This window comes from Canis aureus, chromosome 16 (genome assembly GCF_053574225.1).
Source record: "Canis aureus isolate CA01 chromosome 16, VMU_Caureus_v.1.0, whole genome shotgun sequence".
NCBI lineage: Eukaryota > Metazoa > Chordata > Mammalia > Carnivora > Canidae > Canis > Canis aureus.
The window spans coordinates 12,658,092-12,671,283 of NC_135626.1; the positions used below are offsets into that span (position 1 = coordinate 12,658,092).

The following is a 13,192-nucleotide window of genomic DNA, read 5'->3' on the forward strand; positions in this document are numbered from 1 at the left end:
CGTTCCTGGTCACACCAAGCATTCCCACCACCGCCTTCCATGCAGCCTGGGCCCAGCCCTGCATCCCGTGTCCCCTCTGGGACTGTCTCTGGTATCCTGCTAGGCCCTATGAGGGGGTCCCTGCGGCTACTGCTGGGAGGGGCTAGGCAGGTTTAAGAAGTACGTATTCTTTGAGAGAGTCTGGAAAAACCTGGGCCCACTCCACCCAGGAAAAGACCCTAAAGACCGTCCCATCCTTTCCAAGCTTGGCCAAGCAGCATTTCTTATGGGCTTGACTCTTCAGGAAGGAGTCGCTTGTGTTTGGTGCCTCGACTGTAAGCAGCCCCAGCTCCCAGCTCCAGGCTGCTCCTGAGCAGGGGCTCTGCATCTCCTGTCACTGCTCAGGATCTGCTGGGTCCTGTCAGCCGCTAGCACCAACCGCAGGGAAGTGGTCTGCCTGCCACAGTCTTGCTGCACGCTCCTGTGGGTCAGGTAGCCTGCCAAGCCACGTAGGAGGTTCTGCCCAACCCCTGCCTGCTCCTTGCCCCCTCCCAGTGCCTGGCCTTCAGATAACACCACTCCTGTCCTGTCACAGCACCAGACCCCAGAGAACAAACCTGAGTGCCCCTCCCGCCACAGCTCCCACAATGTCAACCCTGGATGGGACAGGGCAGCCCCAAAGACCAGAAGTGCTACAGGAAGGTCCCTCTCCCTGACAAGAGGGTACTGGGATGGGAAGCAGGGCGAGTGGGGCTGCGAGACTGAACACCTGGACCACCAGGACTGCAATGTGGAGGGGCAGACATCCTAGGCAGCCTCCTGTCCCCTCCTCCCTGCTGCCAGGGCCTTAATGGAGCCGCACAGACCCCACCCCTGCTCCCTGCTGCTCAGGCCAAGGACCACACGGAAGGCAGAGGCGCCTTGTCCAGTGCTATTTATTGAGTCCATCATCAAAGGCAAAAAAAGACTTGCCATTCATCACAAAGGGGGTGGGCTGAGGTCGGCTGTTGGGGGTGTGGGCTGGAAGGACTGGAGTTCCCAGAGGACAGGCAGCCAAGCTAGCCCCTCACAGATACCGGACACTACTGGGCGTGGTGTCCAGCAGGACCCTGTCCACCCTCCACAGGCAGTGCCCCCAAATCAGGGCCACCCCCAAGAGCATCAGGAGTGCCCCCGTGCCCTAGGCTCAGGCCGAGCACTAGCACAGTTGTGAGGCCCCAGGAAAGGAGGGTGGGATATGGCAGGGCAGAGCCTGGCAGGGCAGAAGGGGGTTGCAGCACAAGGGCAGGGCTCCTGGGCACTGCCCGGTTCCCAGGGCTCAGCCTTGGCCATCCTGGCAGGGCCGGGGTCAGAAGTAGAGAGCTGGCTCACTACGGAAGTCTGAGAGATCATTGTGACTGGCCGGGGTGAGCTGGGAGAGAAGAACACAGAGAACGCCCATGGGGCTCACCCAGGCGTTAGAGAACCTCTCCCTGCCCCATCCCTCGGGAACTTGCCCTTCCATCCCACCCCACCCCTGCTCACCATGACCTCCTTTGGTGTGGGCTCTACCTCACGTGGAGCCTGCTCCAGTGTCTGCTCCTGCCATTTATTAAAGGCCACGGAATGCTTTGGAGTGTAGCTGGACAGGCCTGCGAGCGAAGAGGCACGTGTGTGGATGTGCGGCCCAGGCTACCCACTGGGCCACCTGTTCCCACAGATGGGTACTCACCTGAGCTGCCGTCCGGCAGGCGAGGGCTCTCAGGCCCCACACTGTTCACAAAAGTGGCCCGGGGCAGGAAGAGCGCAAAGGGCTTTTCCACTGCCGCCCCATCTGAGCTGGACAACTCTTCTTCCTCTTCCTCTTCCTCCTCCTCCTCCTCCGCCTCCTCCTGGGCCTCAGACTCCTCCTCCTGCACCAGGGAGTTCTCAGGAGGGTACTCAAACGTGGTCTGCAATCGCTTGTCATTGAAGGAGATCTTCATCTGCGGGCAGGAGGCACATCAGCGGGGTCCTGCTGTTGGGCCACCAGCAGCACTTGAGCCGGGCTAAGCCAGGCAGGGACCCCAAAGAACACAGGAGAGGACTCGAGGCCCTGGCACATAGCAGAACGTGCCACCAACCCTGCGGGAGCCAGCCCTCAGCAGACAATGCCCTTACCTGGACCCTGCAGGCACATGGCCAGAGGGACACCATTAGATTGGGTCTGGATGCCCACGGCAACCCAGTGTGTCCAAACACCTGCATCCCAGACCCCATCCAGGTCCAGGGTCAAGTCACCCACAGTTACCTACCTCTCCCAGGGACCAGACCGCAGCCAGCAGCAGGAGCCCAAAGTCTCAGGGTCTCCAGAAGCTTCTATGGCAGCTCCCATAGAAGGACTGCCTTCACAGGAGAGCACCAGCCACATCTCCTCCCACCTGGTCACCCTCCAGCAGGAGCAGGGTCCAGATGAAACTACTGTGGGGGCACCCACATACTTGGAGACCCTGCCTTCCCTGCTACCAGCAGTTCCTGTTACTGGCTGGGGCCTCCCTCCAGGTCTTGGTTCACACCTTGGCTTGCTAGCCACCTGAATGATGCCACCTGCACAGTACGACCTCGCTGCTAGGCAAGGACCAGCACACCCAAGGCCGGGCCCCTGGGGCTTGCAGGAGGTGACAAAGCAGGTGGGCTGGCACATCCAAGCCCCCTATTTCACAGACTAGTTGGAATCAGAGCAAAGCTGCACCCAGAGGGGCTTGTGGTGAGCCTGCCCTGCCACCTGAACCACCCATCTGGCCCTTGTCCATGCTGCCCCCTCCACAGGCTGCAGAATTTCATGCCTGAGCAGATTCTCTCCTCTCCCAACAGCCTCAGGTCCCAGACCATGCTGCTGGGTTTGAGAGGAAGCAGGGTCACTGAAGCTCGACCCTCACCCTCCCTGACCTAGGACTCCACTCCCTGCGAGAGTTCCAGGCCCACCAGGCTCGCCCGGCAGGACTCAGCCAGGCCCGGCAGGTTGGTAATGAATATGAGAGCCACCAGCCTGCAGCAGATGGGACCAGCCCTACGGGAGCTCGAAACATTAAACTCCTGAGCACAGGACACCAGTGGCCAGCTCAGGTTCCCTCTCCTCCCCTGGAAGGAGCTGGAGTCAGGAGCTGGGCCCCCTGGCAAAGAACCATGGGGCCCAGGGACAGCAGAGGGACCCCCAGCACGGGCTTCAGGGGGCAATGCCAGCCTGAGCCAGTGTCCAGAAGCAAGGGCACATGCTCAGGTCACCCTATCACACTTCTCCCACAGCCGCGAGTGCACACATGGCCAAGGGCATCCCCACCCAGCTACCTAGCTCCTGGCTTCCCCATCTCAGTGTGGCTCACACACAGACTCTGCTGGGCACAGCTCAGGCCCAGGCCTCATCCCAACCGCTGCGCACACAGTGGTCACGGACAGGAGCACACAGGTGCAGACCACCTGAGTAAGGCAAAAGCAAGAGCAGAGTACCTGTCCCTGCCACAGGAAGGGCAAAGGCACAGGTCCCTCCACCTGCCCTGCCCCCACCCCTCGCCCCTGCCCCCAGGCCCTACACTGAACAGGGCTTTCCATCAGCCCTGGGTACTGGCTTGTCCTCAACGACCCTGAGCCCTCCAGGCCCATCCCCCAGCACTGAAGACAGGAAGGGCCAGCTGCCAGGGCCCAGCCGGATTAGCATGCCCTCATTAGTCCACATGACCAGCTCCTAGCGGGGAGACCGAGGGGGCTGGGCACACACGGGACGGGCACTGAGCCTGGCACGGCCTGCCCAGGCAGGGGTGGGGTGGTGCTCACAGGCCACTGTCTGCACCCAGCTGGGGCCCCGGGCTGGGGCCACATCCCACCTCTTCAGTCTCCACACTGTACAGCCTGGGGGTGGGGGCACAGGTTTCTGGAGCTGCAGGTTTCTGGGTCACAGGACACCCTGTGACAAATGGAGTGGCCACCTCTAGATCCGGGGGCAGATGAGCCGGGCATGGTTGGGGGGCCGACACTTGCACACACCTGGCTCCAGAGGACTTTGCCCGCTGCGCCAAGTGTAGTGGCAGGTGGTTCCTGGCTTGGCATACCTCCCAGCTCCCACAGGCCCTTTGCCCCCCTCACCCTGCCCTACCCGCGCACACCCAGCTTGGGTTACTGGAGGGCGTCCACTCTGGACTCTACTCCGGGAGCTGGGTTCAACCCACCCCCGCTGGCCGCGAGCACCCGCCCTGCTCTCACTCCTGGCTCATACCTGCCTCCTCCCATCCCCCACTCAGTCTGCACTCTGGGGGACAATAGGTCCACTCCACACAGCTGTTGCCAAAGCCCCAGATCAAGAGCAGCAGCAGCCCAGGGCAGCCCCTCTGCCAGTGGGGAAGCTAGGCGGGGAGGGATCCAGGCCTGCTCCAGTGGCATCTGGCTTTAGAAAGTCCACTTTCGGGAGGGAGGCACCTCAGGAGGAGCTGGGGCAGTGGGGAGGGAGGGTGAGAGGGGAGGGCAGAGGACCCCTGGGAGGCAGGAGTGTGCAGGGCTCCATGCCCGCGGTCAGAAGGCCAGATGTGGAAGCAGAGGCTCCTGAGGGCAGCTGTACCACAGATCTGAGAACCGCAGTGAGGCTGAGGGCTGAGCCCGGCAGCACAATTGGGGTGTTGGGGTGGCACTTATACCAAGGTGAGGGCAGACGGCCTAGGGTGTCACAGGTGGAGCTCTGGGGACACTGACACACTCAGGCTGGGCAGAGGACCATCAGGGGAAGAGGGCAAAAGGGAGGGGCAGGAGTCACCAGACGAGCCGGAGCCTGGCCAGGTGGCACCTCACAAAGGGGAGAGGCCCATGACACCAGCCCAGCAACCCTGTGGGAGGCAGGTGAGGAGGGCACGGGACAGTGCCCCCAGCCACCACGGCATTGTCAGGGACGGACAGAGAGGACACCTGCGATTCTGCCAAGACATAACCACGTGGGGCACCCCCCCCCCCCGTCTGGCTGGGTGCCCCTACACCCGGACAGGGTTATTGCCCCCCAAGGCCCAGCAAGGGCTCGACAGCCTACACTGACCTGCCAGTTCAGGGTCAGGCTGCCCTGAATCCCACTGCCCGGGAGAGCCATCCCTCACCTGCCCCTGGGGAAAGGTCCCACCACCTCCCACCACTATCCTGGCTGGCCAGCGTGCGGGGGTCAAGGTGAGTGGCAGCCCCAAGGTCCTGCTGAATTGACAGTCTACTGAGTCCCCGTCAGGAAGGGGCTGAGCGGGAGTCTGGCTGCAGTGGTCTGGGTGAGGGTGAGGACTGGCAGGAGGGATGCCCAGGGAACAAAGCACAGGGCACAGCCCAAACCAGCAGATTGCTCTGAAGGGCAGGCCTCATCCCGCGCAACATGCGTTCTGGCTTTTCGTGGGCAGGGCAGCTGGTACAGGGGGTGGGGCAGCGCTCACCAGCCAGGAGACACCTCCAATAGGTGGCACCGCTCAGGCAGGGCCCTAGCTAGGCCACCAGGCCTTGCCAGGAAATCCATCTGGACCCCCAGCTCCCTAAGGCTGGCACAGAGACCAGGGCCAGGTTGGTCTGAGCTGCACCCCTCCCCCGCTCCCCAGGAAGGGCCTGCCTCTTCCCATCACTTTCTCCTGCCCTTCTCACCCCAACCCTGCCACAATGACCCCCACCGCTCTCCCAAACTGGGGGAGGGAGGAGCACAGGCTCCCCGAACAGAAAGTAGTAGTTGATTCTCAGAGCCCCAAGCTCATGAGGTCCTGCAGGTTCCTCATCTACAAAGTGGAGGGCTGTTATCACTTCCACTTCTCGGGGCCAGCATAGAAAGACACTGCTTCCCAGTTCAGAACCAACAGTCAGGGAGCGGGGAGGTGGGGCTGATGATCATAGCAGGAGCAAGGGTGGGAGGGTAGTGGCCCATAGCACTAAAGAGAGGGTGAGCCAAGGTCAGGCAGGCCAGTTGGGCCCACCGGAAATACCAAGGCAGTTGGGCGTGGACGCCTGTCTGAGCAGATGGAGCTGGCAGGAGGGGGGGGCGATGACACTCGGGGAAAGGGCAGAGCAAGGCCAACCCACGCAAAGAGAGGAAGGAGGGGGCTCACATGATTAGACAACTAACAGGCCCCAGTGAAGGGGGCTTCAGCCACACAAAGCACATCACCACCCCAACCGCCCCAACGAAACTGAGGGTAGTGGCAAAAGTAGCTTCCAGGATGAGCCAACGGAGAAGCCTATTATGTGCCATCTCAGTTGCAAGGGGAGGCACATCCGCCTGATGCCCACTGGTGGGGGTCATTGGGGCTGACCTTGGGATTTACCCCTGGGCCAGACACAGGTGCTGCGATGACGAGGAAGAACATGAGGAACGTTTTCTTGTACCCAGAGGGTTCTAGGCCACTGGGCAGCTGGGGATTAAGGCTCCAGCAGGGCTCCTGGTCCTGCACCTGGGTCTCTCACTGCTTCCAGCACCACACCCCAGGCCTGACACATGCTTGGAGTTCAATAACACTTGCATGAAGCCAGTCATGGCTGGCTGAGCTCCAGGCCAGAATGCCTTCTGGGAAGTTGAGAGGCCCCCACTAAGTGGTTCCCAGTATTGCACCCCTAGGCCAACAGTGGGGTAGGGATCTGACCACACCCAAATCAGGAGGCATCCTGCGCCTTCCCAGTTCTGTCCTCGCACCTGCCACCTTTGTGGGCCAGGACTCCAGGGGACCAGACCAGGCTACACTCTCAGAGCCAGGGCCAGGGTGGAACCAACAGGCCCGGAACTATTTCTCCCAGCTAGACCCACGAGGAGACAGTTCTGCCCCACCAATTCCAGATGGAGCTGCAAGAACAAAAAGGCAGCCGTGGTGCTAGCTGGACTGACCCTCTCCCCCAGCCTTCTGAAGTACATCTTAAGCAAGCTGTCCCTTGTGGTTCATTAGGGCTGTATGGGAGCCTAGACCAGCCCCCTCACCCCACTGCTGCAGCTCAGCCTCTCTTGGAGCTTGCTTGTCCACCCAGTCCAGGGACTTCTCTGGTCCACATAGAAGCCATCCCCTAAGCCATCCTCCAGCCAAGCCAGGTGTCCTAGGAACCAGGCACATGCTAGACCCACAGCCCTGTGACCGGTCATTCTTCTCTCCCTCCCAGCCAGTGGATCTCCCCCCTGCTCCCCTCACCAACCTTCTTTCTCGAGGAGCCAGCCTTGGTGAGGCAGGACTTCTCTAGAGCCAGGTAGCCACCAATCACCTCAATCTCATGCACGGTGGGATAGCGCTTCTTCAGGGCAGTCCCGGGGGTGGCTGGGGAGTCTGCCGGATGGCTTGCCTCCTCCTCCACAGCTTCCTGTGGCCCGGGCTCCCCATTAGCTTGCAGGGGCCCTGGCTTCCTCTTGGGCACCACGGTGAAGGTGTTCCCACTTCTCGGTTGGAGCCCTGATGGGTGTCCAGCCCCAGTGGAGTGCCTGTGGTACCAAGGAGGCCCACCAGCTCCCGAGCAGGGCAGTTTGGCTTCTTGGGGGACCTCGTCGTCCGAGTCCACCTCATCAATGAAGGTAACAGGCAACCCTGGCCTCCCAGGCTCCCTGCTGTTCTTGGCCAAGCTGGGAACCCCAAGGCCCTGGGCAGGCTTAGCTTCGGCAGCAGCTGACAGACACAGGGATGGTGAGGACAGCCTCTGCTGCCTAACAGCCTGGTCTATGAGGGCAGTAGCTGGCCTGGGGCAGGCCCCCTCCTCGACCAAGGGGCTCCTCCCTCCCGCAGGCACATTATACCTTTCAGGCACCAGCTGGGCTTCGAGCTCCAGGCTTTGGGAGGCCCAGTCAACCTCTCTCTCTGGCAGTCCCCGGGCCTGCCTCCCTTCAAGAGAGGTTTGCGCAGAGGCCTTGCGCTTAGGGATGAACACAAAGGAGTTTCGAGAGTTCATGCGGAGGCTGGCCAGGGCCCGGGCCTGGAGGTCCCCAGCAGGGATCCTATCCATGTCTGGCTTGCAGGCTGGCCTTATCTCAAAGGAGTCATTGGTGCTGGTGGCTGCGGCGACCCACTGGCGCTGGCTGGGAGTGGCACTAGCAGGGTTGGACGTGGGCAAGGCCAGGGACGCGGCTGGAGTGGCACTGGGGGTCCCAGGGCTGGGGGACGGGTGGACCGGGGGTTCCCCCGACTCCACCTTTGGCTTCCATTCGCCCGGCCCAGGTGCGGAGCCTGCGAGGCCGTTGGCAGCGCCGGCTCGGGCCTCGGGGGCAGCAGGCCCCTTGCCGGGTGGGTGAGGGCCAGCGCTGTGGTGCAGGCCCCGAGGGTGGACGGTGAAGGAGTTGCTGCCGGTCTTCTGTAGGAAGTCGCCGCGCCGCGCCCTGGGCCCTGGACCGCGGCGCTCGAAGCAGGCGGCGCGCTCGCCCACGCGCGGGGTGGCTGGGCCGGGAGCGGGCGGCGCCGGAGGCGGCTGGGGCGGGGGCGGGGGGCGGCCGCCCTCTGGGCTCCCCCGGCGAGGCGGCGCGGCCGGGGCGTCGAACTTCTGGAGCAGGCGGCTGACGCGCCCGGGCGGCGGCGGTGCCTCGTACACCAGCACCTCGGCGGCGCGGATGCGGGCGGCTGGGCCGGGGCCCGCACCTGGGCTGGCGGGCGGGAAGCCGGGAGCCGACTCGATGATGAGGATGTTGTCGGCGTGGAAGGTGCGCACGCCGGGCACACGGCGGTACAGTTCGAGCAGCTGCGGCACGGGCCGCGCCCCCGCCGGCCCCGCACCCCCGCCGCGCCGCGCCCCGCGCCGCCGCTCCGACTCCAGACGCATGAATGGGTTCTCGCGCAGCGGGCCCAGGCTCTCGGCCAGCACCAGCCGCTCGGCCGCCGGCCCCGAGGGCTCCGCCACGCCCGCCTCGGCCCCGGTCTCCGGCGCCGCGCCCCCGGCTAAGGCGGCCAGCTTGGCGCGCTTCCGCTCCAAGATCTCCCGCTTCCAGGCGGGCAGCGCAGCGCGGGGCCCCGGGCCCGGCCGCCCGAGGCCAGCCATGCTGCGGAGCGGGCGCCAGAGGCAACGCGCGCCGGGAACTGCAGTCGCCGCCTGCCTCCGGCCTTCGCGCCGCGGCCACGCCCCCGAGCGCCGTCCCTGGGGGCGGGGCCAGCTCAGACCCGCCCCGCGCCCGGGGCTCCACCTACTGCAGCCGGGGCCTCGCCTGAGACCGCCGGTCACGAGAACCGGTTCCCATTGGGGAAGGCCCTCCGGGGCACGCCCCCGGCCCCCGCGCGGCTCATTGGTGGCCACACTTCCGCCTCTGCGCCATTGGCCTGCGGTGGCCGGAGGGCAGAGCCTCGTGGGTGGGGGGGTTCCAGACCGTCAGTCCCCGCCGGACACCCCCCCCACCCCCGGGCCTAGCTTGGTGGGTGACTTCAGCTGGGTTCGGTCCCTGCTCGTCATGCCAGTAGCCAGTCCGTCTGCTCCTTACGCTCAGAACTCAGTGAGAGAAGGGCCTGCCCAGGGCGGGAAAGTTGTCCCCGCTGGTTCAGGGACCATCCACCTGTGCTCCTAGGTCCCCTGCAAGACTTGGCCAATGCTGGCGCCCCACCCTGTGTGAGGAATTGGTTTCTCCGGCACCCCTAGCTTTTGCCAGCCGCAGACCTCACTCCGTGGCGCCCGCAAGTGGGAGAAGCCCCAACCCACACTTTGCCATCCAGGGCCCACGGAGCAGGGACAGGAGTACAGGAGCTGTGAGGAGGTACAGGGAAAGGTCCTCGCACACAGCTCTCCAACGCAGGCTGGGCATTACACCCTGTTGCCTCCCCACACTACTTCCCCCATCCGAAGGCTAGTAGGGGTGCCAGGGACCTTAAGGGTTCGGCTTCCTTGCCCACATGCCATGAAAAAGCTCACTCCCAGTTGAGGGCTGCACAGCATCCACAACACTCTTTGAGGCGCAGCAGAGCCAAGGGAGAAATCGGGGGGAAGGACACTGCTTTTCCCTCACCTGCCCTGCACTCAGCACTTGCTCAGTCACGGCACTCGCTCCAAGGACACCAGGGCTCTGTGTAGATGGGGACAGGTTTCAACCTGGGGTGCCTTTCTCAGCTTCTGGGTCCCAAGGTGGTCAGCACTACCACCACTTTCATACTGACCTACTCCTTTCCACTCTGTTAAGCTGAGAAAATAAACTGCATTCAGCCTCTCCAAGGGACACTAAGCCTGCTTATGCTCATCACTTCTATAGCAACAGTATCACTCAATTGTGAACTACAGAATAAAACAGTACACAAAAAAGCATGGAAGTAACATTAGGGGCGGGGCGTGCCTGGGTGACTTAGTGGTTGGGCGTCTCCCTTCGGCTCAGGGCATGATCCCTGGGGGGTCCAGGGATTGAGTCCCACATCAGGCTCCCTGCGAGAAGCCTGCTTCTGCCTGTGTCTCTGCCTCTTTCCCTCTCTTTCTCATGAATAAATAAAATCCTTAAAAATAAAAGTAACAGGGATCCCTGGGTGGCGCAGCGGTTTGGCGCCTGCCTTTGGCCCAGGGCACGATCCTGGAGACGCAGGATCGAATCCCACGTCGGGCTCCCGGTGCATGGAGCCTGCTTCTCCCTCTGCCTATGTCTCTGCCTCTCTCTCTCTCTCTCTCCCCCCTCCCCCCGTGTGTGACTATCATAAATAAATAAAAATTTAAAAAAATAAATGAATAAAATAAAATAAAATAAAAGTAACATTAGAAGAAAACCCCCTCTTAGGGCACCTAACTGGCTCAGAAAAGCATGGACTCTTGACCTCAGAGTCCTGAGTTTGAGCCCTGACATGGCTGTAAGGATTACAAGTAAATTTTTAAAAAGAGAATTACAAGTAAATTTTTAAAAAGAGAAAAGAAAAGAAAACCCACTTACAATATTGAGCTTCTATCAGGCTTTGACACAAATTATGCCAATCCTGGGCAGAAAACATCACTGTGGCTATGGGACAAACCAGACCAGTCTCCAACTCAAGCATCCCAGGCATGCAGTATCCATTTTAGGCAGAGGGTCACAAAGCTGCTTCACTAAAATAAAGGTCTGCAATTCTGTTCTGTAAAAGGCCAGACAGTAAACATTTTATCTTAGCAAGTCTCACCAGGGAGTTTCATTCCCCAGACTTACTAATGTATGGAGACACTTCTGGTTGTCACAAGCGAGGGGTGCTACTGGCATCTAGTGAGTACAGGCCAGAGACACTATTAAACGTTTATACTATGCTCAGAACAGCACTCCCCTCCCCGCCCAAAAAATGATCTGACCCAAAAGGCCAACTTTGAATGACCCTGCACACTGCAGACCATATTCACATTGTCACACGCTCTTCATTTTTATAACCCCTTGAAAATGTAAAAATCACTCTCAGCAAATGGGCAGTACAAAAACATGCCTCAGGCCATAGTTTGTGACCCCTGCTCTACAGCACGGCCTATAAAGACCATGCACTGGCAGGAAGACAAGGTTCTGAAGTCACACAAACTATTCAGCAGGTCCTCAACCCTATGCTGCTTCACCCCAGCTCCCCAGGAAGGAAGACAAGCTTCTCTGAGGGAACGCCCCCACCCACCAGTGAAGTTCTAGTGCATTCCAGTCTCCTACAATCAACTCTGGAACCAGCTACGTGATGCATGGGGGGAACATTCAGCATTCATCGGATTTCACCCTCAAGAGGTCAGGCAACCACTACACATCTCAGCAAAACATTCTTATTTTATTTTTATCTCAGCAGACATTCTCATTTGGCACCTAACTGGCATTAAAGACCCTAGGGGGAAAAAAAAAGTCTCCAGGCCCACAAACGTGGGCCAAAACCATTTGCGGGTCCCAGCCTAGGAGCATCAGAGCTGTTCCTCAGTCCCTTTTTTAGGGAGGCCTCAATCTGTCTCAGGTGTGCTAACAGTGCTGGCCACAAGGTGGTGGAAAGGTTGTGGACAATGCAATCGGCTGGGATATGAAGCCAAGCAGTGCTTTATAAACAAAGTTCCTTCAGGCAACAGATCTCCAAATAGGGTCCCAATCATGCTTATTCAACATACTCCCGTCTGCCTGGGCTGGAATGAAGAAGGGGCCATCCTCCCCAGTGGCTCAGGGGAGGAGACACAAGCTTGTTTACATTTTTTAGAGCTCAAGCATCTAGGTAAGTCTTGTCTGGATAGATGGGGCAGTGAGCTCTTGGGTTAGTGCTGCTGGGCAGAGGAAATCCCCAAGTCCAGCTTTGCAGCTTTTGCATATGGAGTACTTCCCCAAGATCCAGGAAAATACTCTGAGCCCATCAGGACAATTTAAGTATATGTAGCTTCCAACTGTCAAAGGAATTCTGTACTGTCTGGTGTGGGGTCCTTCTCAGGATCTCAACTCGTGATTACCTATTCAAAACATGAAATAACAAGAAATACATTTTAAGGATCAAGGCTGCTCTTTTTAGCTTTGCTGAGGGAACAATTTTAGACGATTGGTATAGAGAAAATTGAGCACTCGCCAGAGCAGCAGCTGGCTTTGCTTTCAGACCCAGACTTCTCCTTTGGTACGGTGGAAGGCCCCTTTAGGGCCTCAGCTCGGGGTCCAGCATCCAAGCTATCCAGAGTTCTTTCTCCCGCCTTTCTGCGAGGTTAGTTGACCCTACAGGCACGGATCATGAGCAGCTGCAGAAGAATGAAGACCGGAGACGTGATCAAGCCAAACCAGAGTTCCCGAGTCTGTTCTACCAGCTTCTGGCACAACAACATCTCGAAGACAAACTTGAGGCTAAGAACCGTGAGGACCCAGAAGAGGCGGAGCACAGCCAACCGCTTCTCTCCGTCCTGGAAGAGGCGTACAGACACGATGGTGGTGAAGTAGGTGCTGAGCCCATCAGCGGCGAAGAAGGGCACGAACACGTTCCACCACGAGAGGCCAGGGGCCAGGCCGTCCACCCGCAGCGCCAGCAGCACAGAGAACACCAACAGGGCCAGCAGGTGCACGAAGATCTCGAAGGTGGCGAAGCCCAGCCACTGCACCAGCTCCCGGAGGGAGAAGAGCATCGCGCCGGTTTAGCGCGGGCCGCGGCCCGGCCGAGCGTCTCACCCACGGGACTGCTCCTCCTCTCCCCGCGGGCCTCGCCGGCACCTGCCGCCGTCGCTGCTGCGGCGAGCAGGACACGGCGAGTGGTTCTGCCTGTCCCCGCCTTCGGCCCTGGCGTGGCGCCAACACCCCGGCCCCGGTCCGGGACCCAGTACCGGCCGCTAGCGGACGCCAGCCTTCCTCGGACGCCATGCCCAGCGGGGCGCGTCCTGAGTGCGTCACTTC

The 13,192-nt window shown here is 60.7% G+C and overlaps 2 protein-coding genes across 2 annotated transcripts; both read right to left on the reverse strand.

Annotated features, from left to right (window-relative positions):
• Positions 1 to 898: 898 nt before the first annotated feature.
• On the reverse strand, positions 899 to 8,967 carry TPRN (taperin). Its single transcript, XM_077851539.1, has 4 exons — positions 7,114 to 8,967; positions 1,691 to 1,943; positions 1,504 to 1,610; positions 899 to 1,390 (listed from the first exon to the last, which is right to left on the reverse strand). Exons 1-4 carry the CDS (start codon positions 8,929 to 8,931, stop codon positions 1,328 to 1,330), a joined length of 2,241 nt encoding a protein of 746 aa, XP_077707665.1. The 5' UTR covers positions 8,932 to 8,967; the 3' UTR covers positions 899 to 1,327.
• Positions 8,968 to 11,599: 2,632 nt separating this feature from the next.
• Positions 11,600 to 13,191, reverse strand: TMEM203 (transmembrane protein 203). Its single transcript, XM_077851554.1, has one exon. It carries the CDS (start codon positions 12,925 to 12,927, stop codon positions 12,517 to 12,519), a length of 411 nt encoding a protein of 136 aa, XP_077707680.1. The 5' UTR covers positions 12,928 to 13,191; the 3' UTR covers positions 11,600 to 12,516.
• Between the last annotated feature and the right edge of the window lies 1 nt (position 13,192).

Excerpts from the sequence above, each read along its gene's own strand:
- TPRN (XM_077851539.1), bottom strand. The coding sequence starts at position 8,931 with ATGGCTGGCCTCGGGCGGCCGGGCCCGGGGCCCCGCGCTGCGCTGCCC. Across the intron at positions 1,944-7,113 it reads CTGGCTCCTCGAGAAAGAAG|ATGAAGATCTCCTTCAATGA; the intron begins GTTGGTGAGGGG and ends TCCTGCCCGCAG. Across the intron at positions 1,611-1,690 it reads CCTGCCGGACGGCAGCTCAG|GCCTGTCCAGCTACACTCCA; the intron begins GTGAGTACCCAT and ends CTTCGCTCGCAG.
- TMEM203 (XM_077851554.1), bottom strand. The coding sequence starts at position 12,927 with ATGCTCTTCTCCCTCCGGGAGCTGGTGCAGTGGCTGGGCTTCGCCACC.